This window comes from Vanellus vanellus (assembly GCF_965231255.1).
Source record: "Vanellus vanellus genome assembly, chromosome: 5".
Classification (NCBI taxonomy): Eukaryota; Metazoa; Chordata; class Aves; order Charadriiformes; family Charadriidae; genus Vanellus; species Vanellus vanellus.
Genome location: NC_138910.1, coordinates 12,194,041 through 12,209,151, shown reverse-complemented (window position 1 = coordinate 12,209,151; position 15,111 = coordinate 12,194,041). Strand labels below are relative to the sequence as shown.

The 15,111-nt window shown below is 40.5% G+C and overlaps 1 protein-coding gene across 4 annotated transcripts in view; it reads left to right on the top strand.

The window, feature by feature from the left end:
• Positions 1-15,111, top strand: part of KALRN (kalirin RhoGEF kinase) — a gene marked incomplete at its 5' end in the record, with an annotated part of 529,922 nt that overhangs the window by 275,110 nt on the left and 239,701 nt on the right. For all 4 annotated transcript variants that reach the window (XM_082483615.1, XM_082483616.1, XM_082483614.1 and 1 more), the window contains one exon: positions 10,510-10,632. In XM_082483615.1, the coding sequence (XP_082339741.1) occupies positions 10,510-10,632 (123 nt within the window). The remainder of the gene's footprint in view (positions 1-10,509; positions 10,633-15,111) is intronic.

Sequence of the window (15,111 nt, the reverse complement as noted above, 5' to 3'; positions counted from 1 at the left end):
TAAATATTGTAATTGGCTCTGCATTTAATTCTCCTCATTAATTTAGTTGCACTGTGCAGCAAAATACTGATAGGTCTGTAAGGCTGCTTTTCCCTCTAAGGGTAAAAGGGACTGCATGTTTTTTCTCTTTGAAAAGACCTCTTTAATTATGTGGTGGTATTTGGAATAACTACAATTAGAGGGCAAAAGCAGGGAGTGATTAAAAAATCATACTTAATAGCAGCTGCATTAGTTCTCTGGCTTTTGAAAGAGACCCAGGCACAGCTGAGTACAAACATACCACACAGAGGAGTTGTGGTGAAAAGGAAAGGCAAAATGGAGGTGAGAAGCTTTTGACTGACTTCAGGGAAGGGTGTCTATTGTAGCATTTTAAGAGAGATCTTCCTTGAGAAAGGATTGAAGAAGTATCAAAATTCATTTTTCTTGCCCAATAATCAAACTGTGTTAATGAGTGTAGCTCTGTTCACTCAATTCCACCTCTTCTTTAAAAAACCAAAGCAAAAACAAAAATAAAAAAACAAACCCCAAAACCTCAGATTGCTTGGTTGGTGAACAGTGGGATATGCCAATTAGGTCTCAAGCCAGTTTGAAAGAAGTGATGCTTATGACTGACCAATACAGGAGAACTTGGCTGGCTGGCTGTATTATTTTCTGAAGTTGAATTAGTTATCACCACACAGACAGGTCAAGCTATGGTATTTCAGGATTTACAGCTATATGCTCAGCAATTAGGCATTTATACCACAGTGAATTTGGAGCAGCTTACGCCTGATTTTAAAGCCCTACCTTTCATAGAATCATACATACAATAGTTTGGGTTGGAAGGGATCTTTAAAGGTTGTCTAGTCCAACCCCCCTGCAATAAGCAGGGACATCTTAAGGGTGGGTTGAAGAAGGATGGAGCCAGGCTCTTTTCATTGGTTCCAAGTGACAGGACGAGGGGCAATGGGCACAAGTTAGAACACAGGAAGTTCCGTTCGAATACACGGAAACACTTCTTTACGGTGAGGGTGACAGAGCACTGGAACAGGCTGCCCAGGGAGGTTGTGGAGTCCCCTTCCCTGGAGATTTTCAAGACCCGCCTGGATGCAGTCCTGAGTAATGTGCTCTGGGCAATCCTGCTTTAGCAGGAGAGTTGGACTAGATGATCTCTAGAGGTCCCTTCCAACTCTGATAATTCTGTGATTCTGTGATTCTGTGATCTTCAACTAGATCAGGTTGCTCAGAGCCCCGTCCAACCTGACCTTGAATGTTTCCAGGGACGGGGCATCTACCACCTCTCTGGGCAACCTGGGCCAGTGTTTCACCACCCTCACTGTCAAAAATTTCTTCCTTATCTCTAGTCGGAATCTACCCTCTTTTAGTTTAAAACCATCACCCCTTGTCCTATCACAACAGGCCCTGCTAAAAACTTTGTCCCCAGTGGATCGCCTGCTCACTTTTGTACAGCTGCCAGCATGTTGTTTACTATTTATGATCTTTCAGTATGTTCCTGTATTGGAAAAGGTTCCTAGAATTCCCAGCCACATTTGGAGCCCCATATTGCTAGAGGTTGCAAAAACTTAAAGTAAAAGGCAGCCTTCACTCCAAACGCTTTCTTTCTCAGCCTTGCTTGTTTTGACTGTAAGAGTGGTTAATATCATTTTGGAAATGAGAATGGAGGCAGGGAAGTTGAGTCATTTGCTGAACTGCACTGCTGTGCACTGAACCAAGTCACTCCAGTTCCAGTCTACTCTTGATATGAAATCCTTGCTGCTTTTTACATATTTCTTAAAACACTTGCATAATTTGATGTGCTTAACCGAAGAGAGTGAACAGAGTAAGACACTCTTCCCTTCTACCGCTACTGAACTGCATTAGCAGAGCTGTATGTGTACGTTAGGAGTGAACTTATCTGCATTAACCCATGGAGATTGTACCGTGCTGTAATATGAACTACATTTGTTCAGAAGTTGCTAAATGGGAAATAGCACATGGTGTTCAAGCGTGTGTCCAGAGGCTCAGGTTCTACTGGGTGCGTAACTAGCCCCTGCCTATTAACTTTACAAACATGGGGTCTTTGATCCACGTTTACTGAAGTCAGTTGAAACTTTCCTGTGGATTTTGGTGGGAATGAGATCTGAGTTTTAAAGTCAGATATAGATGTCACTGAAATGAAAAATAATGTCACGGGAGCAAAAGATGATGTTTCCAGTTTAAACACGAGGTGTGATTCCCTTCCTAAAAAAAAATGTTTTTAAAAAAAAACTTTACTGTGCTACCAACTTGAAATTATAATGAAGAAAGAAGTGAAAAAGGGAGCTCAGTTTCTATTAGGAGGTAAAAACCACAAATGAAAATGGCTTGAGAGTTGTTTTGGGTTCTATTATAAACCATTAATAATAGCAGGAAAAGTTCCTTTGTATTTTGGTGTGTTTTCTCAGCTAGACCTTTACTTGACATTACTCTGCTGTGACAGGGCCAGGGATAGGAGGGAAAAGAAATCTATTTTCAGCAATGATTTGGAATACAACAAAGAAACTACATTTTAATTTAAATCAGACTTGGTGTGCATTTTATTCATTAAAGAGGATTAGGATTTATTAAGTCTCCTTGAGTTGTTGTAGGTTTGGGGGGATTTTTTGTTTTGTTTTTCTTCTGATTCTCAGTGTTTGTTCTGTCTTCCCTGGTGCTGTTGCTGACACCAAATTCTCCTGGAGGGCCCGGTAGCAGGCCAGGGGTTGGGCTGCCCATGCCAGCCTGCACAGAACAACGTTATCCAGGAGCAGATGTAATTGCAGTGGCCAGAAGTTGACAATTCCACACTGTCTACTGCCTCCACCCTGAGATTCAGCGGTCTCTCTGGCAAATGTGCACTCTTTATCAATTAGAGGCCCTTTCCTTTTACCTCCCAAGAAGGGAGTGGTTTGTGAGTATCCTGCAAGCACACCTACTTTGAATTGTGTTGCCCATCAATGCGTATATGATGTGTAGCTTCTAGTACTATTGTAAGAAAATACATGATTTATCTTCTGCCAAGAGATTCTCTGTCTTATCTCTGCAAATTCTAGTTCAGCCAGTGTTACTAACTAGGCTTGTACAATTTTGAAGGGCTTTGACAGAAAAGATAAGATTTTGTTGCTGTTCAATATAACAAAACATCTACAGTAAACTTCGGATGTAAAGTATCTGTGAAAGCATGATCTCAAACATGAGCGTTTTAACGATGTTTCTTGGTTACAAAAAGCAAGGTTGGCAAGGCAGTTTCTGGAAGAGGGGTTTCGAGCATGCAAGACCTTTGAGTTACTGGGCATTCATAATAGCAGCTACAGAAAAGGTGAAGATAAAGTTTGATTCCTGTGAGTGCAAATGGTGATGAGACTATAAAACCAGGAGTTTTGAAGCGCCATACGAATTCCTGGTATCACACCAGAAATCTAGTTAGCCGTAGTATCTCAAGAGCAAGCAATAAAATGCACATAGTGGCAACTTGATACTGTTTGGCTTCCTTTCACTGGCATAAGCCTAGAAGATTTCGGAGGCTCTATCCATGTGTTTAAAGTTAGGCAATGCTTGTGCACCTATTTGAAATGAGGTCTCATTTAAAGCTGAATAAATTGGGTGTGCTTCACTGGAATTGCTCTGGAATTTATTACAACTCTGTTAGAGTTACCAAAGAGTTAATCTAACCTCTTTGAGTTATGCTGGGTTTGTACTGTTTTGAGATCAAGATCTGACTCTTAACTGCTTAAAGTGTAAAATGGTATAATTTATTTTCATTTTCAGAGTAACCTAGTTTTAGGAGTCACTATGGCAACAACAGTGAGTCTTAAAAGTAACAAAGATTAATTATTCCCTTGGCCAAGGCACTTCTTCAATGGGTCGTCTTGCTCAGGAGCAGTGAAACTGTTCAACACGGGTAGCACAACATGCTGCATCCCATTAATGCTGGTTTAACCACCAGCTTACACTTCTCGTTTCCTTCCTTCCTGTAGGATCAGGACAGAATTCAGTGACTGGTATATTTGAGTCTCATGTTCTTCTCCAAGTCATTCTCATTTCATCTTCATTCATTGCTGCTAAAAGAAATACAATTTAAAACATGGGAAAATGCCGAAGTTTTTCAACTAACTTCAACAACGGATGTTTCCTTAAAGTAATGGATTTACTACTCCTTTCACATTTTGTATTCATGTAAAATGGAAGCAGAGCACGGGGACTTGCTAGGAAAGAGGTGGTTCTCGAGGAGATTTTAATTTAAAGTCAGATAAAGTTATGAAGTGCTTCTTAGTTTTCACATTTACTGATTAGGAAAGATACCTACAGAAAGAGGCTTCGTTTTCAAAGAGCTACACTGAGAAATCTGCCCTTTAAAAATAGTGCCCATCACTTTTCTTTTAAATTTAGAAATGAAATTAACTTTTTAAGCTATTAAAAGAATTGACCTTAACTGCACTAATGCAATCATCTTGCCATACTCCCATCATACAAATTAGCCTAGAGGAAGAGCAATTATCATCCCAGAACTTTGCTTAATTATTGCCTGATTGCCTCTTCAACCTTTTTCCTTTAAAACCGTTCTTCCATTTCTTACCTGCCATGTTTTCCTACTTTGCCCCATACAAACTATCACCATTCCCTGCAAATGGATGCTTAAGTACTTTTTCCCCTGACCTCACCTGCGCAGTATTTATTTTGCCAGTTTAGGTTTGCCATAGGTCTTAGACTTCCCATAGGCAAGAGTTCGACCATCAGCAAAATGGAGTGTGGAGAGGCCTCTGGAAGCGTTTCTCTTCTGAGCACCTGCTTCCTGATGCTGCGCCCAGATGAAACCTGTCTGAATTGCCACTGTTAGTATTTTTGCAGTTACACAGATCGTTCAAAAGGGAGCGTTACGGCTATTCTTCCTCCAGGTGGCATTTTGAATCTTGTGGTTATCCAGGCATGTAATGACTGTAATAGCTAGCGCAGTCAGCCGGCTGCTTGTACTGGAGTTTTGTTTCGTTTTCTTGGTGACCTGGGTTTGCTGTTTATTTTGTTGGGTGTGTAATTGTGCCCCTGAGGAGATAAGGACACAGGACATGCACATCACGATAGAAAGAAAATAACGCTCCAACCACTTTTGATCTTAAACTAGGTGAAAGCAAAAAGAGATATTGACATCTTAACATGTGTGTGTCCTGCAGCATTCCACCAGTAAACATTGCTGACATCAGATGTGCTTCTTGAGCATTTGGTTTATGTTCTTCTTCTGTTAATAGGCCCCTAGCAAACATTTCATGCTTTTGAGCCTGATGCTGTATAAACTCTTCCTAGCTGGGAATTAAACACAGAATTATGAATGTCCATCCAGAAAAGAAAGGGAGCCTCCTTCTCACCTCCTAGCCTCACATGCCCACTTTCTGGAGTCCCGTGCAAGCTACCATCAGAGTAAAGAGAGCAGTTCTTTTATTTCCTCCCATGGACATCTTATGGGACTGGGCAGAGGATCAGCAGAAACAGCTACCCCAATCAATTCACCAATGGCGATTGGGTCAGTAAGGTGTGGGATGGGAATTTGCCACAGGTGAAGGTAAAATACCGACTTTATTATCCTCCAGTCCTTTCAGAAGATGTCTGTGCGTTTTACAGTTTCCCAGGCAATTCCAGGGGCAGCTTCACCCATGCTTGGAGATGTGCCTTGAGGTTTGAACTTAGCTATGTTTTTATTAATTTATTATTATCATCTAATGGAGAGCAGCCTGGATTGAAAAATGCCATTCTGTGTGGGAAGTGTGTCCACACAGCGGTTAGCCTGTGTTTAAATCGCAGTTGTGCAGGATCAGGCTTTACTGTGCTAGGAGCTGCAAAGCAGGAGGGAGGTCCTGGCCGCTGTCCCAAGCAGCTCTCAAACTAGTGGGAGTAGTAAATGCATACTGGGAAGAGAATTGGCATATACGTGAGTCACAAAATATATTTCATTTCAAGAGACACCTCAGATGATTGATCTGTCTGAAGCACAGTATTTTCATTTCAAAGAATTCATGACTTGCAGCCTTTTTCTAGCTGTTTTAAGAAAAAAATAGCTTGACAATAAAGGTCAATTAGGACAATTAGGAAATTCGAAGATGCAATTTGGAAAACACTCTTAACTGCATTTTTAACATCTTCAAGCTGTTTATGTTTTTAAGGAGTAATTAAATTATTTGAACTAAGTCACTGTAACTTCAATGCTTAATTATATCTCAGGATGTTAATTTCCGTCTGTAGAGCAAGTTACACAGTCCATGCTCTCAATTAAAATGTTAATGTTTATCTTGAATTATTACACAGTTATGCTAGTTCTAATGACATTTCCTTTCTTCAGGGTAAGGCAGAATGTCTCCAAACGTGCTGACAGGTAGATGTTTACAAGTGCTGGTGATTTCAGGTTTTATTGTGACCTTTCAGAGTCGTTTCTGCATTTGCTGTAGACTAATTGATTAACATTTCTCATTGTTTTCACCAGGGATTAAGTGCTTTGTATCCATCCAAATTTATGTTCTTGCTGTTGCTTTGCTCACTCACTCCATACCTCAGCTCCTCGTTTAGTGCAAACTTTCTGTGCCTTGTATGGTGGAAACAAAGATGTGATATTTCTCCATGTTTGAAAATTATTGTGAGCTTACTAGACAGCAAATGCTTTATATGAGGAAAAACATATTAGCTGCTCATAGAAATGCTGGGGATTCCTTTGATAGTTAGGACTATCAGATTATCAAAGCCTCATACTAACATCCTGTCTTCTGCCAGCTTCCTGGGACACCTCAGCAATTCACTTAGTCTGTTTATATATACATAATTTTTTCCCCTTGTATTCAAAATGAAAATACAGCATTTATATATTTCACAGAATGGTTGTGAAAACAAATGCACTGAAGACTGGAGTGGTCAAACATGTTATCATGGGTTTCAGAGCCACAGAAAATGCTCCTAAACAAATTATTCTTTAAAAAGTTGTGAATTGTTTCTTGTGGGAATTGTGGCAGAAGTAGACTTTATGGAAAAAATTGGAGAACTTTTTAAAGAGCAGATAGGGCCTGTGAAATCTGAGTCATACCACTCTAAGAAGAGAAATGGCATAGGAAAGAGGTGGTCAAATAGGATGTTACAGCCAGTGTCATTAGTGGATGGTTTGTAGATATTTTTTTTTTATCTTGTCTGCTCACATAGTTTTGATTTATTATGTGGATGTACAATTTTCACTTCAAGGGGTATTTTCACGGAATCACGGCGTTTTCGGAGTTGGAAGGGACCTCTAGATATCATCTAGTCCAACTCCTCTGCTAAAGCAGGATTGCCCAGAGCACATTACTCAGGACTGCATCCAGGCGGGTCTTGAAAATCTCCAGGGAAGGGGACTCCACAACCTCCCTGGGCAGCCTGTGCCAGTGCTCTGTCACCCGAACCGTAAAGAAGTGTTTCCGTGTATTTGAACAGAACTTCCTATGTTCTAACTTGTGCCCATTGCCCCTCGTCCTGTCACTGGGAACCATTGAAAAGAGCCTGGCTCCATCCTCCTTCAACCCACCCTTTAGATACTTGTACGCCATAATAAGGTCTCCCCTCAGCCTTCTCTTCTCCAGGCTAAAGAGTCCCAGCTCTCTCAGCCTTTCCTCATAAGGGAGATGCTCTAATCCCTTAATCATGTTAGTTGCCCTTCGCTGGACTCGCTCCAGCAGTTCCCTGTCCCTCTTGAACTGGGGAGCCCAAAACTGGACACAGTATTCCAGTTGTGGTCTCACCAGTGCAGAGTAGAGGGGGAGAATGACCTCCTTCAACCTACTGGCCACACTCTTCCCTATGCAGCCCAGGATGCCATTTATATCTAATCTTATAAACTAAAGGATTTGGAATCCTAATCAATACCTGCATAGATGACTTCAGAGGGAAGCTTTCATGTTACAGGAAGGATTTGGTGAATCACTAGATGGTGCCCTTCTGTGTCAGGCAGTATGGAATAACTGCCCAAATGCAACATGAGACTTTACTACAGGAGTTGCCAGCTCTTGGATGAGTCCTGGAACAGAGGTTTATTCCTGTGGATTAATGTTCTAGCACTTTCTTTGTTTGGTTGCTTTTTTTTGTTGAGAGTAAAGTATTTTGACCAGTACTCTGTCCTATATTCATTGCCTTTGTTTTCATCTTTGTTTAAAGTGGGCATCGTATGTTGTATTTCTTGTTTTGAATTGAAGCATGTAACAAAACATCCATTTATAAAATATAAATTGCAATCTTTGTCAACATTCATCTAACAGTGACTAAAGCAGCCCAATGTAACACTGGTTGGGATAAAAATTTTATTATTATGTGATTACTACTTTAATGCTATAAGCATGAAAAAGTTACTAGAATAATTTGCCATAGAATTACAGTGAGTAGCTATGAAATATTAATAAATAGAAAGCACATACTGCATACTAACTTCATATGAAACATTGTTTGAATTAAAGCCATTTGCCATTTTAAAAATAATACTTCAAAAATGAGGCCTCATTAGATGGAATTTTTTCAAAACTAAGTTTTGATCTAGTTCCATTTTTAATAGATAAGTTGAAAAATGGAAGATGGGATTATTTTTTTCATTTTCATGACAAAAGGAAAGAGGATGTTAACGGAATTATTTAGACTGTTAGTGACGCAAATGCTAGAAGGCTTCCCTCCAATAATTAATTTTATTACAAGTTATATACAGGCTCCTGGTCTAGAATATATTGCAGAAAAGCTCTTAGCAGACTAGCTGGCACATGGCTGTCAAACACTTTGAAGGAATGTATTTCGGATTCTCTACCCACAGCAAATTGGAGACAAACTGATCAGAAAAAGGGAAGCAGGAAGTGATGACTGAACTGCCAACACACCTGGTCCTGCTTCCTCATCCCCACAGTGACACTTATGCCAGATGTGTTGTCCCTGCAGGACACAGCATGCTTTGATATCCCATTTTGTGAAATCCTTTGTACTCTGTGGATGAAAAATATCTTGTAAGCACAAAATATTAATTAAAAAAATGCTTTTTCCAGCAAACAAATAGGGTGGGAAAACAAGTATATGTGTATAAAGCTTTGTTTGTACTTGAAACTTCTTTTACAAATATGCTTTGGGTCTACAGCACAGAAAAGACTCAAAGCCCCGGTGGTTTAGATTCTGTACAACCAAGTAATGAAATAGCTTTACTTGCCTGAAATGAAAAAAATAATCCCATCTTCCATTTTTCCAGTCTTAGGTTTCTAGGCTTAGTCAATAATATCTGCTCATTTATCAGCCCCACACAAGACAAGCGGCTCCTCGCACAGCAGCTCTCTCCCGCCCCGGTTCCGTGCCCTGGTACCAGAGCCCTTCTCGCGCCAAGCTGCCAGGAGAGGCGAGGCGTCCTGCAGCCCCTGCCCAGCATCACTGGGGCCCGTGCGTGCCGCCTGCACCCCAGCACTGCGCAAAGAAAGGCTGCAGCTCTGAGGCTGTTTGCAGATGCAGCACTCTGTGGTAGTATCACTGTCCTGGAGACACTTACGGTGTCTTCTCCCTTCAGTGTGACAGAAATTGTCACAGCGTGACAGACTGTTGTTTGCTAGTCCATTAGCATCAGTAGCAACGAGGATCAACAACTCGCTGCGAGTGCAGGGCTCCTTGCTGAATGAAGTCCTAGCTGCTTACACAAATACCAGGACAGATCTACTGCTATGTATTTATTCTCTTAGCCTCTGTGTATTGAGAAAGAGATGTAGAAATGGTGGGGATCACATCCTGAAGTTTCCTGAGCTCATATTGTTAATTTTTTTTTTCCAGTTTGTAGCAGAGCCTGCACAGATTTGATGTAAATTTTAGTGCCCACGTTATTGTGAGAAGGAGCTCAAAATGGCTGGTGCTCATACAGTTGATCTATTTTTCAGTGAAAATCCTCCGTAACTCTCCGAATATCAGATTTGCCACTGTACTTTTCCATAAGGATCAGTTACATTTGGAACTGAAAACCTGAAAGACTTGGAGGGTGCACACTGTCAATATTTTATGGCCTGCAGTGAAGAATTCTTAACCTTTTCATTCTAGTTACTCTGATAATGCTTTCTCCTCACATCAAAATAAATTTTAATTGGTGCCTGCGTCGTGCTTTTGGACTCACTTAAGATGCTTCCCATTGAGATCTGCTGTTTATGTGAAATCAGCTACTACTGTTTTTCAGTTTATGTGAGGAGCTCTAAAGAGGAGGGCATTGCTGTAAAAGATTCCCGATTTCTGATTCCTGTCCCTCAAATTTCATTTATCCGCCAGGCTGAAATAACTAAGCTACACTTCAAAATAATTTGAATAGTAAAAATCCAATAATCCTAATTTACCAGTAACATCTCTAAACATTTATCTTCAATCCAGTTGGAATGGACTTTGACAGATCTGCGTGTGTTTAGCCATAGCAAGCACAAAGCAATGCCTCTGCAGCTGTTTTAGCCTCACCCTGAGAATTTCTCTGTGCTGCTGAGACAGGAGAGGTAATTGGATGTTCTTCTTTTCTGGCAGGTACTGGACTGGATTGAAAATCACGGGGAAGCCTTTCTGAGTAAACACACAGGAGTGGGAAAGTCCCTACACAGAGCACGCGCGCTGCAGAAAAGACATGATGATTTTGAAGAGGTAGCACAGGTAAGAGTCTGAATCAGAGATTTCTGCTTTCTGGCTTGATTTTTGTTACTCCTCTTGTATATTGAGAAAAAACTATTGCTGTTTTGGGTCACGCTGTTCTCTTGAAACATTTGGAGCTGACCAGGATCCTGTCTCCTAGGTTTGAAAGTTAGCATGCGCTGCAGAGCATGGTAGCAGCAGGACTTATAAGCAGAAATTCACCATATTGGATAGATGGGAGCTCTCAAAACCTATGAGAAATTGCAAACGGTTTATAGGACAGTAACACAAAGTGCTGAGACATAAAGGAGGATGGTTGAGTGACAGTGATAGAAAAATCAATTGTAACTCCTACAGAGGAAACTGAGGACCTTGGCGATAAGGTGGAAAGCAGCAGCAAGCAAGCAAAGCAGCAGGGGAAATGCTAGAGTGCGTTTGCAGTAGTAGTAGTAGTAGTAGTAGTAGTAGTAGTAGTAGTAGTAATTTTCCTCATAGCACAGTGTAAGCAAGGCATGTCCAGGAATTTTTGGTATGAAGCTAAAAGCTTCCACCTAAAAGCTTATAACTTTGCCTCAAAGCATGGTCATAGTAAACATTTAAATATACATCCCATTTTATTTATGAAATTTAAAGGGAAGAGGACCGTTGGTAAATTCTTCCAGGAACTGAATAACTTTTTTTTTTTTTTTAAGTATCTTATGGCTAGAAATCATCCAGTCTCAGCTCTGTTTGTCAGGTCGTGTTACACCTTTTTGTTTTAGATTTGAAGCATCCTATATCAGAAATTGATCTTCTGCAAAGGTTCTTGGGTATTTCAGACAAAATCCTGATTAATCTATGTAAAGCAGAATGTATCAAATGCTTTGTGTTCCTGATGCACACAACGCAGGTTACTGCTCAAATATTTCACTGTGGCATAAGAAAAAAACGTATTAGACTTTAGTTTTGTTTTTCTGTAGTACCCTTCCCATGCGCTCACCTAGTTTAGTTTTTAAGATGTTTCCAGCAACAGGGACATACCTCTTTCACTGTGCCCTCAAGGAAACTATTTCACTGCCTGATGGCAGCTACTGGCTAGATTTTTTTTTTCCTCTCCCTCATATTCAATTTATATTTCTCTCAGTCTCCACCCCCATCCCACCCCCCCTTCCCACCTTGTTTATATCCCTTTAGTCTTATTTATCTCTCTTAAGGAGATAAATGTCAGGAAAGGAGATGAATTAACAACCCTGAAATATCTATAGAATGTTAGCATGTCTTCTCCTATGTGCCTCTTAACCATGTTAAAAATATTTAATTCTGCTAGGATGTTCTTATTAACCAATGCCTTAAATATCTTTTGTTATCTCTTTATTTGGATCCATTCAGTTTGCCAACATCCTTCTTTTAATTACATGTTCAGCTCTTGATGAAATATTCTATCGCTTGGCTTGCTAATGAACTTCAGTGCTACCTTTCAGCTGTGATGGGATGTCTTTGCATACCATTGACAAATCACACGGCCTGAAAGCAGCAGTTCTGGATTGGTGGGTCTCTAAAAATTTCATGGGATCCCCTGTGGATTTAAGCCTTCTGGTAATAGGTTTGACTTTCTAGAATTACCTTTTGCAAATTTAGTAAAATGGACCTTAGGGTGGAAGTTGCAAACCACGGTCCTACAAGGCCCCATCCAAAGGACGAGTTAATGGGAGGTTTCATCATAAAATCAACATTAGGTGCCTTTTCAGAAGATGTGTTTGAGTCAGCTGTTATTGGATGCAGTACTTGGGTAACAAATGAAAATGAAGATCGTGTAATATACAGGAGCTGAAACTAGGTGATTTAATGTCCTTTATGGCATTAATATTTTCTAGATTTCCCTTCTCTGTGATACATTAGCTTCATAATTCCAGTTACACCTCACGTTTCAGGATCACAGTTAGCTTTTTTTTCTCTTTTTTACCTCTTTGAGTAGTGCCTCACTAGAGGTGTAGGAAACAAATTAAAAACAGGTGAGAAAAGACAGAAAAATAACAGTCTTGACAGTAGAGATGAGAGCAAGCTGTGTTACTGCACATGGAAACAACAACTCACTTAAGGCTTGCTCCACTGGATGATATAATTTAGAGATACATCCCATCATCAGGGTTTAGGAACCTTACAGTTGTGCAGCTTGCATGGGTAAATCAAAATAGAATTACTGCCTTTAAGATTTTTCTAACCCCTCTGTGAGTCCTCCCTCAGTATTTCAGCATGTCTGTCTGTGAATAACTTTAGACGCTTCTCCATTCACTTCACGAGACCAAATTTGGAGCAAAGGGTGTATGTATCTAGTTCACGGGATGACCGCATATGTTCGAATGAAGGTGGGTGTTTGGGAGGAGGATGGAGAGGAAAGAGAAAAGTATAGCTTGCATGGGTATAGAATCTCTTAGGTTCCTCTGAATCTAATTCTTTTACATCTTATGTGATATCATCAATGAGCATCTCATCGTTGTGTCTGAACAATTGTGAACAGTCACAATTGGTTCTGCACTCTGAGTATGAAGTTTATGGCGCCTCTTCATTAGAAATAACTGACACAAGTCAAACATGGTTACTTCCTCCCTGGCTTTGATAGGAATAGTTTCCTCTGGTGCATTCACACCAGAATATAGCATTGCTAATTTATGAGGCCTGTCTGCAGTGTGACACTGGAATGTGGTGTTGGCAAATGGACATGGGGACATGTGCTCAGGGGAAGTGAAAGGAATGTCAGGCTTTATCAGAGGTCAAGGACTTGAGAATATAATACTCCACTTTGGAAAGAGTAATAGCGAGGGTAAGAGGGGAGGCCATAAATTTATCACACCTGGAGTTTGCCTGTAGAAGCTTCTAGTGAGGTCGATTTTGTGGCTGGGGAATAAATCTACTCCCCACTCTGATTCTGACCAGGTTTTTTTCTTCCTAATTCCCTCCTTGATGCTTAACTCTTTAGACTTGGTTGATAATTAAGTAATTCTAACTTAAGTTTAATTATTTGTTGTTTTCCTCAAGATATCGAATATCTTAGCCATGGCTAGGGTGGAGAACTGGCATCACTTATTCCCAGTATAGCCGTATAATAAAGCACATATGCTAAGATCCTGGAACAAATTGATGAGTTTACCCATTCCCCTCATCAAGATGTTAATTACTGGTGTTAACAAGAATAAAAGGAGTTGTGTTTGTTTTTCTTAAAAAATAAAACAGAAAGTGCCATAGTGACATACCTGGTGAGATTGACAGTATTAGCAATAGTATTTGCTCTTGGCAGTTCTCTGAAAAAGAAACAACACTTGGCCTGCCATACAGGATAAATTTATTCTCCAAAATCTACTTTCTTTTGGCTCTGATATATTTGTTCTTATCTCCTACTGTTCCAGGAAGGCATTTGCAAAGGTCAGACTAGAAGCAATTTTCATGAATTTTCTTGATATTTTCAATACTGGGCAAAACATTCATGTTTTTGAATGCTGCCTAACTGCATGTCAAGAAGAGTAGCGTATCTGGGATTGCTGTGCTGAGAAATGCTCTGATTGACTGACTTGCCAAGGCACTAGATTGAGAGGTGGAACGTACTCCCTCTATGGCTGATTAGAAACTCCACAGATTTATAAATCTGGATGTAATGATCCAATCAGGCATGGCCCAAATAGGTCACATTCCTGCATACAGCTGTGCTTGGAAAATATCAGTGATTTTAGAGCGCTGCATTGTGGGCAATAAGATATATAATTTGGGGTCCCTTTCTCTCATAACTGCTGTTTAGACAATGCTCTGGCAATTTTTCTGACTGTATTTATTCTACATGGAACACACAGATGGCAAATGTTTGAATTTGGATTAAAAGCCTAACCTCCTGGGAGGGAGGTTGTTGTCTTGTGTATACCTGCGATGGTTTCTCAGCCAGTGCTGACACTGTTCACTGGCTGCCACCCTGAAAATGCCAACTTCAGTCACAGTGCCTACCACACAGTGAAATTTAGTAGTCAGGAGTTATCAATGAGGTAGGTGTCAAGATCACCAAAGAAATACCACTCTGCGGATGTAGTTGCAATGTTCCTGCAATGACAGCCTCTGTGCTTGTCTGGAATTACTTAGTGTGAATCAGATAACCGTAGTTCAGCCCAGTTATGATTGTAAATCCAAAGATAATTTCATTTTAGATTTTCTAACTTTTCCTTATTCGGGGCTTTCATCCTGAAAACCAGCATGCCTTCCAGTTGGAAAATTCTGTTAACTGGCTTGCATTCCCCAAATCTCCCAATGCCTCAGCACTATGGAGTTGAGCTGCACGTGTTGGAAACCCTCCTCCAAAGAGAGGCGCCAGAGCTCATTCTCCTCCCTTCTGGGATTCCCGGCAACCGGAGGAGGTGAAGCTGGCCTTCTCGACCTCCTGCTCTGCTCACAAAGAGCATCACTGCATTTGTGCTGGTGCAGAATTAGGGAATTACTAGGGAAACTGCTCTGTTAATCTCTTGCATTCTGCTGCCGCAGGAC